We start from the raw sequence: 16,076 nt of genomic DNA on the forward strand, positions 1-16,076 counted from the left end.
TCTTATCTCCTTTCTCCTTCCATTCCATAGTAATCCTCTCTCTCTCTCTCTCTCTCAGGAGTGCTTTTCAGTATTGAAGTCATGGGCAGTCACTATTCTGTGCGAGATTACTGTCCATGTTTCTTTGCTGCAGTCTGTGGATCTCTCACTTACCGTCTTCTTTCTGTGTGTAGCAGAGAACAAGGCAAGAACTGAAGCACATGCTGCTCATGCCACCCCAAAGCCCAGTCTTCAGTATGATCTCATTTATGACATGAAACTTTCAGTCCTCCATCTTCCCTGAGAGCCTAATTGATTACTATGAGATCAGGCCAGATTGAATTTATTTTCCACTGAACTGACATTGTCATCTAATTTGAATCTTATGACAATTTTATGGACAATGGACAAATGGAAAGGGAAATGTGGTGTGTTGAGTAAACATTTGTCTTCTCTGCATTTAGAAACAGTTCAAGCTGTGTTTCAGACCAGGTTCCCAAGCGAGCTCCCATACCAGCCACCGGAAATATTCATTTTTGCTTTCCTGGGGTAAGTTTCCAGTTTAGGGTTGTAAATCTGTACCTTTACTGACACCATAGAGTTGTACAGTTTTCAGATTCTCCTATTTGTTTTACTGTAAGTACTGAATAATATGATTTACAGTGGTGCTTGAAAGTTTGTAACCCCTTTAGAATTTTTCTATATTTCGCATAAATATGACCTAAAACATCATCAGATTCTCACACAAGTCCTAAAAGTAGATAAAGAGAACACAGTTTATCAAATGAGACAAAAATATTATACTTGGTCATTTATTTATTGAGGAAAATGATCCAATATTACATATCTGTGAATGGCAAAAGTATGTGAACCTTTGCTTTCAGTATCTGGTGTGACCCCCTTGTGCAGCAATAACTGCAACTAAACGTTTGCGGTAACTGTTGATCAGTCCTGCACACCGGCTTGGAGGAATTTTAGCCCATTCCTCCGTACAGAACAGCTTCAACTCTGGGATGTTGGTGGGTTTCCTTTCATGAACAACTCACTTCAGGTCCTTCCACAACATTTTAGGTCAGGACTTTGACTTGGCCATTCCAAAACATTAACTTTATTCTTCTTTAACCATTCTTTGGTAGAACGACTTGTGTGCTTAGGGTCGTTGTCTTGCTGCATGACCCACCTTCTCTTGCGATTCAGTTCATGAACAGATGTCCTGACATTTTCCTTTAGAATTTGCTGGTATAATTCAGAATTCATTGTTCCATCACTGATGGCAAGCCATCCTGGTCCAGATGAAGCAAAACAGGCCCAAACCATGATGCTCCCACCACCATGTTTCACAGATGGGATAAGGTTCTTATGCTGGAATGCAGTGTTTTCCTTTCTCCAAACATAAGACTTCTCATATAAACCAAAAAGTTCTATTTTGGTCTCATCCGTCCGCAAAACATTTTTCCAATATCCTTCTGGCTTGTTCACGTGATCTTTAGCAAACTGCAGACGAGCAGTTTGCAGACGAGAACAACACTTTCTTTTTGGAGAGCAGTGGCTTTCTCCTTGCAACCCTGCCATGCACACCATTGTTGTTCAGTGTTCTCCTGATGGTGGACTCATGAACATTAACTTTAGCCAATGTGAGAGAGGCCTTCAGTTGCTTAGAAGTTACCCTGGGGTCCTTTGTGACCTCGCCGACTATTACACGCCTTGCTCTTGGAGTGATCTTTGTTGGTCGACCGCTTCTGGGGAGGGTAACAATGGTCTTAAATTTCCTCCATTTGTACAAAACCTGTCTGACTGTGGATTGGTAGAGTCCAAACTCTTTAGAGATGGTTTTGTAACCTTTTCCAGCCTGATGAGCATCAACAACACTTTCTCTGAGATCCTCAAAAATCTCCTTTGTTCGTGCCATGATACACTTCCACAAACATGTGTTGTGAAGATCAGACTTTGATAGATCCCTGTTCTTTAAATAAAACAGGGTGCCCACTCACACCTGATTGTCATCCCATTGATTGAAAACACCTGACTCTAATTTCACCTTCAAATTAACTGCTAAGCCGAGAGGTTCACATACTTTTGCCACTCACAGATACGTAATACTGGATCATTTTCCTCAATAAATAAATGACCGAGTATAATATTTTTATCTCATTTGTTGAACTGGGTTCTATTTATCTACTTTTAGGACTTGTGTGAAAATCTGATGTTTCATACAACCCCGATTCCAAAAATGTTGGGACAAAGTACAAATTGTAAATAAAAATGGAATGCAATAATTTACAAATCTCAAAAACTGATATTGTATTCACAATAGAACATAGACAACATATCAAATGTCAAAAGTGAGACATTTTGAAGTTTTATGCCAAATATTGGCTCATTTGAAATTTCATGACAGCAACACATCTCAAAAAAGTTGGGACAGGGGCAATAAGAGGCTGGAAAAGTTAAAGGTGCAAAAAAGGAACAGCTGGAGGACCAAATTGCAACTCATTAGGTCAATTGGCAATAGGTCATTAACATGACTGGGTATAAAAAGAGCATCTTGGAGTGTCAGCGGCTCTCAGAAGTAAAGATGGGAAGAGGATCACCAATCCCCCTAATTCTGCGCCGACAAATAGTGGAGCAATATCAGAAAGGAGTTCGACAGTGTAAAATTGCAAAGAGTTTGAACATATCATCATCATCAGTGCATAATATCATCAAAAGATTCAGAGAATCTGGAAGAATCTCTGTGCGTAAGGGTCAAGGCCGGAAAACCATACTGGGTGCCCGTGATCTTCGGGCCCTTAGACGGCACTGCATCACATACAGGCATGCTTCTGTATTGGAAATCACAAAATGGGCTCAGGAATATTTCCAGAGAACATTATCTGTGAACACAATTCACCGTGCCATCTGCCGTTGCCAGCTAAAACTCTATAGTTCAAAGAAGAAGCCGTATTTAAACATGATCCAGAAGTGCAGACGTCTTCTCTGGGCCAAGGCTCATTTAAAATGGACTGTGGCAAAGTGGAAAACTGTTCTATGGTCAGACGAATCAAAATTTGAAGTTCTTTATGGAAATCAGGGACGTCGTGTCATTCGGACTAAAGAGGAGAAAGACGACCCAAGTTGTTATCAGCGCTCAGTTCAGAAGCCTGCATCTCCGATGGTATGGGGTTGCATTAGTGCGTGTGGCATGCGCAGCTTACACATCTGGAAAGACACCATCAATGCTGTAAGGTATATCCAGGTTCTAGAGCAACACATGCTCCCATCCAGATGGCGTCTCTTTCAGGGAAGACCTTGCATTTTCCAACATGACAATGCCAAACCACATACTGCATCAATTAAAGCATCATGGCTGCGTAGAAGAAGGGTCCAGGTACTGAACTGGCCAGCCTGCAGTCCAGATCTTTCACCCATAGAAAACATTTGGTGCATCATAAAACGGAAGATACAACAAAAAAGACCTAAGACAGTTGAGCAGCTAGAATCCTACATTAGACAAGAATGGGTTAACATTCCTATACCTAAACTTGAGCAACTTGTCTCCTCAGTCCCCAGACGTTTACAGACTGTTGTAAAGAGAAAAGGGGATGTCTCACAGTGGTAAACATGGCCTTGTCCCAACTTTTTTGAGATGTGTTGTTGTCATGAAATTTAAAATCACCTAATTTTTCTCTTTAAATGATACATTTTCTCAGTTTAAACATTTGATCTGTCATCTATGTTTTATTCTGAATAAAATATGGAATTTTGAAACTTCCACATCATTGGATTCGTTTTTATTTACAATTTGTACTTTGTCCCAACTTTTTTGGAATTGGGGTTGTATTTATGCAGAAATATAGAAAATTCTAAAGCGTTCACAAACTTTCAAGCACCACTGTAAATAAAAAGATTTTGAGGCGTTAACACAAACTATAGATATTATAAACTCATCAGCCACTTTAATGGAAACGCCTATACATCTGCTCATTCATGCAATTATTCAACAGTCAGTTACAGTATGTAGCAGCAAAATAAGGCAGGCCAAGAGCTTCAGTTTACGTTCACATCAAACATGTGATCCTTGGCCACGGTGTGGATGTTGGTGTCAGACAGGTTGATCCAGATATTTCAGGACTTGCTGTTCTCCTGGGATTTTCACACAACAGTCACTAGAGGTTACGCAAAATGGTGCCAAAAACAAAAAAAAAACATTCAGTGATTGCAGGAATGACCAACAGTACAGGTGTTCCTATTAAGTGGTATACCCATATGATGAGATCTTTTTATCAATTTGAACAAAGCATTTAATATAAACTCAGCCATAAGATAAGGTACAAATGCCAATCCAACCCCTAACCTTATATCTTTTATTTGAACTTGAATCTTGCAAATTAACACATTACATTTCGAGCTCAGTGTGTTTTTGGTATGTCAATCACATGTCAATTTATTGTGTCAGTTATGTCAGGTGTTGTGTCAACATGATGAAATGAGTCTATGAGAAGATGATACAGGTACACGTTCATAAATGTTTATGTCGCTTTAAGTCAGTTGTCATGTAACCCTATGATCAATACTGTTCAGTGTTACCAAATGGAATAACATTTACCATATTAATCATCCTTTATTCAGAGTTATGTTCGTTTCTCTCAGTTGCCATGAAGGGCTTCTGTGGTACCATGTAATCCAGTGAGAAGGTTTTTTTCCCCCCTGTTCCAGCTCTTAATGATGACATGCCATACAATCTTCTCTCCACTACACTGTGTAATTATTAGGTTTTAGTCACCACGAATTAAACATGCAGACTTATGAATGTGATGTAATTTTCTTTAATTGCGTGATTGTCTGGCTCATAACCCATGCCCTTGGGTTTCATTATGAGTGCTAATATTTATTCATTTGGATAAGCTAATCTCCCGCTGTCTGTCTCTTTTCCTCACCGTGTTCAGACTGCTGTGTGGAGCTATAAGCTGTGTTTACCTCTACAGCCATCGGTGGATTCTCCGTTTTGTCAAAACAAACAAATTTATCAGCAGTTTTACAGCAAAAGAGTGAGCAACCGTTTTGTTTATTTCAGTGGATGATTCAGTCATGGTCTCATAAAACAGCTACATTAATGACAGAGGATTTCAATAAAACATGCCATGCCAGTTGCTAGTCTTTCTCAGGCACTGGGTGCTGATAATTGCAGAGCTCCTGATAATAATAATACAACCCCGATTCCAAAAAAGTTGGGACAAAGTACAAATTGTAAATAAAAATGGAATGCAATAATTTACAAATCTCAAAAACTGATATTGTATTCACAATAGAACACAGACAACATATCAAATGTCGAAAGTGAGACATTTTGAAATTTCATGCCAAATATTGGCTCATTTGAAATTTCATGACAGCAACACATCTCAAAAAAGTTGGGACAGGGGCAATAAGAGGCTGGAAAAGTTAAAGGTACAAAAAAGGAACAGCTGGAGGACCAAATTGCAACTCATTAGGTCAATTGGCAATAGGTCATTAACATGACTGGGTATAAAAAGAGCATCTTGGAGTGGCAGCGGCTCTCAGAAGTAAAGATGGGAAGAGGATCACCAATCCCCCTAATTCTGCGCCGACAAATAGTGGAGCAATATCAGAAAGGAGTTCAACAGTGTAAAATTGCAAAGAGTTTGAACATATCATCATCTACAGTGCATAATATCATCAAAAGGTTCAGAGAATCTGGAAGAATCTCTGTGTGTAAGGGTCAAGGCCGGAAAACCATACTGGGTGCCCGTGATCTTCGGGCCCTTAGACGGCACTGCATCACATACAGGCATGCTTCTGTATTGGAAATCACAAAATGGGCTCAGGAATATTTCCAGAGAACATTATCTGTGAACACAATTCACTGTGCCATCCGCCGTTGCCAGCTAAAACTCTATATAGTTCAAAGAAGAAGCCATATCTAAACATGATACAGAAGCGCAGGCGTCTTCTCTGGGCCAAGGCTCATTTAAAATGGACTGTGGCAAAGTGGAAAACTGTTCTGTGGTCAGACGAATCAAAATTTGAAGTTCTTTATGGAAATCAGGGACGTCGTGTCATTCGGACTAAAGAGGAGAAGAACGACCCAAGTTGTTATCAGCACTCAGTTCAGAAGCCTGCATCTTTCATGGTATGGGGTTGCATTAGTGTGTGTGGCATGGGCAGCTTACACATCTGGAAAGACACCATCAATGCTGAAAGGTATATCCAGGTTCTAGAGCAACATATGCTCCCATCCAGATGATGTCTCTTTCAGGGAAGACCTTGCATTTTCCAACATGACAATGCCAAACCACATACTGCATCAATTACAGCATCATGGCTGCGTAGAAGAAGGGTCCGGGTACTGAACTGGCCAGCCTGCAGTCTAGATCTTTCACCCATAGAAAACATTTGGCGCATCATAAAATGGAAGATATGACAAAAAAGACCTAAGACAGTCGAGGAACTAGAATCCTACATTAGACAAGAATGGGTTAACATTCCTATCCCTAAACTTGAGCAACTTGTCTCCACATCATTGCATTCCGTTTTTATTTACAATTTGGACTTTGTCCCAACTTTTTTGGAATCGGGGTTGTAAAAATAATAATAATAATAATAATAATAACTAGTGTTAAATGCTAAGGGTGTTAGATGACATATGACCTTAATTTGCATGCCCTCACTAACTGGAGGATTTGTGTTTTCTTTCTTTCTTTCTTTCTTAGAAAGACATTATATTCAGCAACCATAGCATTCCTCCTGGCATCAGTGACATTCCCTCACATGGGAGGATCTTTCATAGCTTCCCAGGTGAAGATTCTCCACATGTTTTGACACTAGACTAACATAATCAACATGTTCTTCTTCTTTTTTTTTCCAAAAAGTATTGAAATAAGTACAAAATACACATAGGATGAGCTAAGTGAGATGAAAGAAAACATTTGTCTTTAGTGTTTGAACAAGTCATTGTACTCAGGACTGCTGAAACTGGAAAGTTTATAAAATTAAAAGAAAAGTAGCACTTCACTCAAAGGCAGTTTTATCGAGCTACATGACACCTACATAAAGTAACTGCTTCATGACAAATGTCATGAAAATATGTATACACTTCTAAAGACTTATTCCAACAAGCTTCAGCTGCCATATGTTGATAACACCTGAGTCAGGTGACAGATTTTTATTGACATAAGATTGTTTTTTGACATCTAGTTGGCTTACAATGGAGCACCACAGCAATATTTATAATTCAGTATGCTTTTGGTATGTCTATCACATGTCAACTTGAGTTATGTCAAGTGTTATGTCAACTTGACCACAGCTGAAACCTCATATAACGCATAACTCATATAACTTTAATATTTATGTAGGCTTATGTCTGTTGTCATGAAGTGTGACATGGTCATGTGGATGACATGTAACCCTATGAACACTATCCTTAAAGGGAACATATTATCCATCTATCCATTATCTGTAGCCACTTATCTTGTACAGGATCGCAGGCAAACTGGAGCCTATCCCAGGTGACTATGGGCGAGAGGCGGGTACATAGTATGAAAATCTCAATTTTTCAGTGCTTGTGCACATACATTTGGGTATTTGGAGTGCCTACCAACCCACAAACTCTGAAATCACAAAAATTCAATCAGTTTCTTTTGGGCTGCCCATTTCAGAAAACATGTACTTCAACAAGCTGTTCAGATTTGTCTCCTCTTTCTATGTCACAAGGGGTTCATTAGAATTATGCCACCCCCTCGTCTGAGTATCTCCACTTATTACTGGGTTTCACATGACGTCACATCTGCCTCATTAGTTAGAATAGCCCTTAGGACAGAGTCTTTAGTCCAAACACTGCGGAAGCAGTACCAAACCGCGCACCGCCTGTGCGCTTTCCAAAAACAAAAACAATCCTGCCAGCAAAAATAGGAAAAAAAAAGGAGCGATCTCACCTCTTCAGATGTTGGTTTAAGTTGACAATACATTCCTCAAAAAGGGCATAGAATAACAAAGTAATCCATCAACGTGTAGCATTCAATTTATTCCGGACCATTAAAGAATTCTGGAGGATATCAGAATGTTGGCGTACCGGCTTCCATCTACCCCCATTCATTCCTCTTTCCGCGTCTTTCGTTTTACGCTACTGATTAATAATCAAAACTTTATGTGGCTGATGCTACAGAAGAAGGGGTTTATGCGCATGCGTCTACTTCTTCTATTGTTCTGGTGTCTCCGATGGGACCGTCTTACAGCGCACGTAGAGGTGTGGCATGTGTATTGCATCGTTTTCAGCAAGCGTTGCGTTGCCATATGTACCTGAAATTTTACTGATCCGTTGCCCATGTGGACGCGATATTTAAAAAAAAAATCTCGTTGCCGTTGTCGTGTGGATGTAGCCTTAATATTCATGAGAAAAGTGCTCCCTGATTGACTGGCAGAAGGGGGGGTGAGCAGTGGCTCATTATCATTTAAAAGAACAGGCACTCAAATCGGCTGTTTTGAACAGGGCTGTTTAGACAGGGTGAGAAGGGAGTTGTGGTGCTTTTTCTTTGCGGTATTTTGGCCAAAGCATGTCACAGATATTTCACTAAGACCAGGGAATTGTATCAACTTGTGCAAAACAGGTATGTCACCTTTAAGTGAAGTGTTACCAAAAGAAATGACATGTGATTGCCTTATTAATACAGTAGCTCTCTATAATAAGCTTATCAACCTGAATTAACCTGAATAACATACAATTGAGATGATCCAGTCTTGAAAGATGAAGATGGCTAACTTGCAGTTGAATGAATGTATATTTCATAACTTCAATCAGATCATTTCTTTTTGCTGTTACAGCTCTCGATGAAGCAGCTACTATCCTCCTTGCTAGATAGCACTCAGTGGAACATGATTTCCCACAACGCCACATTAGCACAAGAATCCCCTCATTCATTCTGGAAAGAGTGGAGTCCACCTGGATACAGTGTTTATCACACACTTGGATGCTTCATTCTCATTAAGGTGAAATTACCTACACAAACACTCTCAGAAAACAAAGTATATCATTATACCTTTAGGGGTTCAACGGCTTGTCACTGGAGCAGGACCCAGTAAGGTACTTATCTGTACCATTTATATACTGATTGGGAACATATATGTACCTTTTTGACCCTAAAAAGGTACACATAGTTACTTTGAAGTCCAATAGTGCGGAGCCACATGTGCTCTCATCGCTGAATGCACAAACTACGTTATGCTCAGACCGATGGACTACCAAGATTATTATTAGGGGGCGGCATGGTGGTGTAGTGGTTAGCGCTGTTGCCTCACAGCAAGAAGGTCCGGGTGCGAGCCCCATGGCCGGCGAGGGCCTTTCTGTGCGGAGTTTGCATGTTCTCCCCGTGTCCGCGTGGGTTTCCTCCGGGGTGCTCCGGTTTCCCCCACAGTCCAAAGACATGCAGGTTAGGTTAACTGGTGACTCTAAATTGACCGTAGGTGTGAATGTGAGTGTGAATGGTTGTCTGTGTCTATGTGTCAGCCCTGTGATGACCTGGCGACTTGTCCAGGGTGTACCCCGCCTTTCGCCCGTAGTCAGCTGGGATAGGATCCAGCTTGCCTGCGACCCTGTAGAAGGATAAAGCGGCTAGAGATAATGAGATGAGATGAGATTATTATTATTATCTCTGTCTTGTAATCACCAGCTGAAATCTGGGTAGTGTTTATATGAATTTCAGCCAAGGGCCTTGGCTCAGAAATTTATCACCCTGCTTATTATCCCTCTTATTGTTGTGAGTTTTCTCCTTCTACTTCTGAGTAGCTCCATGGGCTACCATTCTTCAAACTCACTTGTGTTGTCGAACAACTCCTTCCATTCCTCCTCTGTCAATATCATCTTTTATGTTCTAGCAGTAGTAGGGTTACCTGGGGATGCCTGCTTTTCCACATCCACCCTGCCGGGTGAGGGACTTTCTCGCTCTGATTCTTGCAGACCATCTTGTCCAGCCTCATTCACGCCATTGTCTAAATCAAAATTATTTTCCATTTCTTGCTCATTGGTTGAGGTTTGGTTTTTCTGTACATCCAGATGGTAGCCTTTCTGGTGTTTTTTTTTTCCTCACTAAGACACCATATGATTTTTCTTATATGATTTCGCAGTGCTCGACTTGGGCGAGCTGTTGATCCATGCCATTGTGGTTTGGTTGTCCATCATCTGCCATCGATCAGTGACCATAGCACCAAGTATCAGGTCTGTTTGGTATTGCTGCTATGTCATCCAGCATCCTGCTGTCAGTGCTTTCACCATGACCCTGGCAGAGTGGTTACTGGGTGCTATGCCTTGCCAAAGGGCAACTCGTGTTTAGTCCGGGACTGCTTAATGGTTATTCACAGCTAACCTCCATATCAGGAGGCCTACTCCCCTATCTGCAACCAGGGGACCTGCTGGATGGATGTTGTCTCTCCAGACCAGTTATTATTATTATTATTATTATTATTATTATTATTAAACAAGATAATAGAAAAAAATGCATTCATATAAACCTATCATTTGAATTACAGCCAGTACAGTCAGATCTGTGCTGTTATAGAAAATCAATCTACAGCTTTAGATTTGGGAATTCAACAGCACTGTGGTATAAAGATGTAATAATAATCAGTGTCAGGAAGCAACGAGCGAGTGGAAGCATATAAAAATATATCATCGCTTTGGGTGGAAATTGAAACAAGCTTAAATCCAAACAATTATCGACCTTCCCTTTAGTGTTCCTACAAAGCCATGCTATCAAAACACAAAGCCAGAACATGTCAATGCTAGTGCAACATAGGAAGTTTTGACTGACAGAAGGTAAAAACGCCTCTTTGTCCTGGCTGGTTTCACAGTGGAAGCCCACATCACTTTTCTTGTCCCCTGTTTACAGCCTGGGGCCAACACAGTGCAGATATTTCTTCTAAGTGTATATTCCATTGATGGAGTGGCACAGTGGTGCAGCAGGCAGCATTGTCCTCTCACAGCTATACTGTAGCATCTCCAGTTTGATTCTGAGTTTGGATTACTGTGTATACCAAGTTTCACAGGTTTCCCCATGTTGGCATAGGTTTCATTCCACCTCTCAAAAGCATACTAGTCGAAAGTCGCACTTGGAAGACGCTCTGGACACTTACAGTAATGCTTTTATGGTTGAGAACTACAGTTGACTTGCTAACTTTAGGACTGCAGTTGTCATGAACAGTTTTGCATTTAAGTTTCCATCAGTGAACAGTTTCTAACTTCAACAAAACAGACTTCATGTTAAAACGTTATAATCACGCTATCTGTTATCACCCAAATGAGGATGGGTTCCCTTTTGAGTCTGGTTCCTCTTGAGGTTTCTTGTCGTCTGAGGGAGTTTTTCCTTGCCATAGTCGCCACAGGCTTGCTCACTGGGAATAGATTAGGGATAAAATTAGCTAATGTTTAAAGTCATTAAAATTCTGTAAAGCTGATTTGCGACAATGTCTATTGTTAAAAGCGCTATAAAAATAAACTTGACTTGACACCAGTAGGTGAATAGGACACACTAATTTGCCCATAGGTGTGAAGGAGTTTGTGAAGGTACCCTGTGACTAGCATCCCATCCAGGTTCCATTCCCGCATCATGTTCCTTCAGTGTTCCTCCAGATCACTGTGACCCTAGCCAGGATAAAACACTTATTGAAGATGAATTAAATATAGGCTTATTCTTTAAATACCACAAGTTGGCCTAGTGGTTAGTGTGTCTGTCTCTCGCCTGGGAGATTGTGAGTTCTACTCATGGTTGGGTCATACCAAAGACCATCATAAAAATGGTACCTACTATTGTCTGGCAAGGCACACTGTAATACAAATGTGAGTGGGGAAGTCAAACTCTCATGTTTACCAGAGGACCAGCTGTATAGGTGAGAGGCCGAGGGCTATCGAAATGGAGATCAGCACTGCACCTTAAAGTGCCATTCCACCATTGGATGTATTCTTTGGCATAAAATACAATATATTTTATGACAACATGACTAGACAGAAGGCGGCACGGTGGTGTAGTGGTTAGCGCTGTCGCCTCACAGCAAGAAGGTCCTGGATTCGAGCCCCGGGGCCGGCGAGGGCCTTTCTGTGCGGAGTTTGCATGTTCTCCCCGTGTCCGCGTGGGTTTCCTCCGGGTGCTCCGGTTTCCCCCACAGTCCAAAGACATGCAGGTTAGGTTAACTGGTGACTCTAAATTGACCGTAGGTGTGAATGTGAGTGTGAATGGTTGTCTGTGTCTATGTGTCAGCCCTGTGATGACCTGGCGACTTGTCCAGGGTGTACCCCGCCTTTCGCCCGTAGTCAGCTGGGATAGGCTCCAGCTTGCCTGCGACCCTGTAGAAGGATAAAGCGGCTAGAGATGATGAGATGAGATGAGATGAGATGAGATGAGATGAGATGACTAGACAGAGAAATCTTTTAGCTTCAAAATGATATATTAAACATAATTTTTTGACAACAACAAGTATATTAATTTTGCGAGCAAAGTCACCTACCCTTTTAATTTCCACGCGGTAGTGAAACGTCATGTCATCGGCAGGTTCCCCTTCTTGTGTACCACGTCACGTGTGACGTGGCACAGATTATCAGCAATGGCGGATAGAACGCGATTGTCAGCTTCGGAAAAGAAGCGAAGGAAAATAGCAAGTGATGCCCAAAGGAGACGGTCGATGGTGAATATCGGCACAGCAATCGACAAGTGGAAATCGCGTTCTATCCGCCATTGCTGATAATCTGTGCCACGTCACACGTGACGTGGTACACAAGAAGGGGAACCTGCCGATGACATCACGTTTCACTACCGTGCGGAAATTAAAGGGGTAGGTGACTTTGGTCGCAAAATTAATATACTTGTCGTTGTCAAAAAATTATGTTTGATATATCATTTTGAAGCTAAAAGATTTCTCTGTCTAGTCATGTTGTCATAAAATATATTGTATTTTATGCCAAAGAATACATCCAATGGTGGAATGGCACTTTAAAGAGTTGATTAGTACTGGGACAGGAGACTGCTTGGGAAGACCAGATTCTGGTGTGAGAGGGACTTTGACTTATTCTTTAAATCCTCCTGAATGTGATATGAATTTTCCCAAAAACAATAGAGTGCTTTGGTGTGAAGAATAATTGCTGAAGCAATTCACTTCTACACTTTCCAGTTGCTTTTGAGTATTTTAACTAAATATATCGGTTTAATAATGAATTCAAATATTGAAATGAATGAGGCACTTTGCTACAGTCTACTCCTTTTGAGCTGGGTATCAGTAATTATTGCTATTAATGAAATAAATAGTCTGTAATGGTTCAGAGCCTATACTTCAATTTCCATGAGCAATCATTTTACGGCATTCACCAGATGAAAGGGCTTTGTTAGTCGATAATTTGTAATTCACTGAGCTGCTCCTCAATGCTGATGATAATCAGAGCATGATTGTATCAAGACATTTTATCTCTACTATTAATTTTAATTTTTTATCTTTTTTGTCTTTAGCTCTGGCTCTTGGTTTTGGCCTGCACCTTACCGCTGCCTGCTGGATACTTCATGCCTGTTTTTATTTATGGTAAGTCAAATGAATAAAAAAAACAGTTTTATCACAAATGCAGTTTGTATCCAAGGCAGTGTGTAAACAGATATATCAAAGTCTTGCTCAGATTTGTTGTAAAAGTTCGTGTCTGTTGAAGGTGCTGCTTTAGGCCGTTTGCTGGGTGAGGGATTGGTCTATCTCTTCCCAGATGGAATCTCATCAGGGGAGAGGCTGAGTGTGATAAACCCAGGGGGCTATGCTTTAGTGGGTAAACAAACATTTTATTCTGCCATCTTTCTGGAGATAGAGTGCCAATGTGTCATGATCGTGACTCAGTACTAGTCTGCTTTGGGTGTCCTGAAGGTTGTGCTCTGTGTGTGTGTGTGTGTGTGTGTGTGTGTGTGTGTGTGTGTGTGTGTGTATGTGTAGGAGCAGCAGCATTTGCAGGGGCTGTGACACACACACTTTCACCTGCTCTTTGTGCTCTGGAGCTGACTGGGCAATCCACTCATATTGTCCCTATTCTGACAGCCACACTGATATCCAACGCTCTGGCACGCTCTAGGCATCAGCCATCTTTCTATGATGGTATATCGCTCATTAAGAGACTTCCACACCTGCCCTCTCTCATCAGGGCTTGTCCAAAGTGAGTCACACATCCCACAAAGGGCAAATTCGCTTCTCTCTCTCTCTCTCTCTCTCTCTCTCTCTCTCTCTCTCTTATCAGAAGATAAAGAAAAAGTCCCATCGGAATAAAAACCAATGCCATGATGAAAGTCTAATACTTTGCTACTTCATTACTTTGAAGGCTGTCGTCGGTCCAGATTAGGCAGTTTGTGGTGCCAGTAGGGGCCATGCTCCAACAAGCCGAGGGAGTGACGGGAGTACAGCATGTCCTGAACTCCAGCAAAGAAAACGAGTTCCCTGTAGTTGACACACATGGTGAGTCTGACAAATCCCTTTTTCTTCAAGATTAATGCAAATTTTAAATGACAGTCATAGCACAATACAGGGGAAAAGCAGAATGGCCAGTAGGCCAAATAAGACAGCGAACAGCAAGAGTCAAGACAGATAATCTCAAGATAAAGTCACAGTTGAAGCACAATTAAAGTTACATTTTGCTTGAGGAGAAGTGAGTCAGACAAAAAGCTGATTTGTGGTATTCATCTGCTCTCATCTGTCTTCCAGATTCTCTCACACTTCTAGGAACCATCACACGAGCACAACTGCAGACTTTCCTGCTCTCAAACCAAAGTGAGGTAACAGTAACACCTCTGTAATTTAAGCCTCTATCATCAGATTTCTAGTGATACCAAAGTTCTTTCAGATCCATAAGCATTAATTATACCAATAAGCACTAAAATACAGAGCTGCTTGATGAGAACGGTTGGTGTGTCGCATCATAATTGGCAATAATGTCCCCTTAGAAACACATTTCAACCACGATGCTCAAATTCAGGGGGCATGATGGGTTCATATTTCATATGAAGCAACATTCTGCAACATTTAATAATAATTTTTCGGTCCTTGAAAATACCTTGTTAGAATTCATTTTTACCCGTATAATTTCTTCTACACAGTGATAAAATATAAAGAAATTGAGATGTCGTCTGTGTCTGAAGTTTTTTCTACTCTTCAAGTTTTTTGTACTTTTTGAAATCAAAGACCCCACTAATGTCCGATTTTATATATATATATATATATATATATATATATATATATATATATATCATCTCATCTCATTATCTCTAGCCGTTTTATCCTGTTCTACAGGGGTGCAGGCGAGCTGGAGCCTATCCCAGCTGACTACAGGCGAAAGGCAATATACTAGTATATATATATATATATATATATATATATATATATATATATATATATATTTATTTATTTATTTATTCTATCCACATTCATTGGAAAAAAGCAATCATGCGCTCTGATGGGTGATTCTACTACTAGGATATCAGCTCATATACCCTGAGTAGAGAAAAGCAAAATGGCAGAGCGTGTTGTTGAACCAACAGAGGACAAAATAAAAACTTTACTCAAAACAAAACCCCCCAAAATACAAAAAAGCAACAAAATATGGAATGAAACTATTTGATGGTAAGAACGTATTTTTTTTAATTTTTCAAGAATTATTATTACAGCATTTTTCACAAATTGCTGCTGTCATTTCACTGGTTTGTTTATATTCTTCATCTTTAAGCATTAAAATTTGTTGAATTTATGGTTCAAAAGCTCAAAGAAGCTTGAAAATTACAAAACTGAATGGATGTGATGGTGAGATGTCCACAAAACTTTGGCCAGACAGTATACCATGACTAGGCTATATATATCTCATCTCATCTCATTATCTCTAGCCGCTTTATCCTTCTACAGGGTCGCAGGCAAGCTGGAGCCTATCCCAGCTGACTACGGGCGAAAGGCGGGGTACACCCTGGACAAGTCGCCAGGTCATCACAGGGCTGACACATAGACACAGACAACCATTCACACTCACATTCACACCTACGGTCAATTTAGAGTCACCAGTTAACCTAACCTGCATGTCTTTGGACTGTGGGGGAAACCGGAGCACCCGG

The 16,076-nt window shown here is 40.7% G+C and overlaps 1 protein-coding gene across 1 annotated transcript in view; it reads left to right on the forward strand.

Moving 5' to 3' along the window:
• The window catches only part of clcnk (chloride channel K), a 37,466-nt gene that overhangs the window by 7,093 nt on the left and 14,297 nt on the right, over positions 1–16,076 (forward strand). Inside the window, exons 7-16 of the mRNA XM_060936682.1 lie at positions 59–184; positions 444–528; positions 4,905–5,006; positions 6,690–6,774; positions 8,797–8,961; positions 13,461–13,530; positions 13,652–13,762; positions 13,924–14,140; positions 14,303–14,436; positions 14,683–14,753. Coding sequence (XP_060792665.1) covers positions 59–184; positions 444–528; positions 4,905–5,006; positions 6,690–6,774; positions 8,797–8,961; positions 13,461–13,530; positions 13,652–13,762; positions 13,924–14,140; positions 14,303–14,436; positions 14,683–14,753 — 1,166 coding nt within the window. The remainder of the gene's footprint in view (positions 1–58; positions 185–443; positions 529–4,904; positions 5,007–6,689; positions 6,775–8,796; positions 8,962–13,460; positions 13,531–13,651; positions 13,763–13,923; positions 14,141–14,302; positions 14,437–14,682; positions 14,754–16,076) is intronic.

Source organism: Neoarius graeffei, chromosome 13, assembly GCF_027579695.1.
Source record: "Neoarius graeffei isolate fNeoGra1 chromosome 13, fNeoGra1.pri, whole genome shotgun sequence".
Lineage (NCBI taxonomy): Eukaryota > Metazoa > Chordata > Actinopteri > Siluriformes > Ariidae > Neoarius > Neoarius graeffei.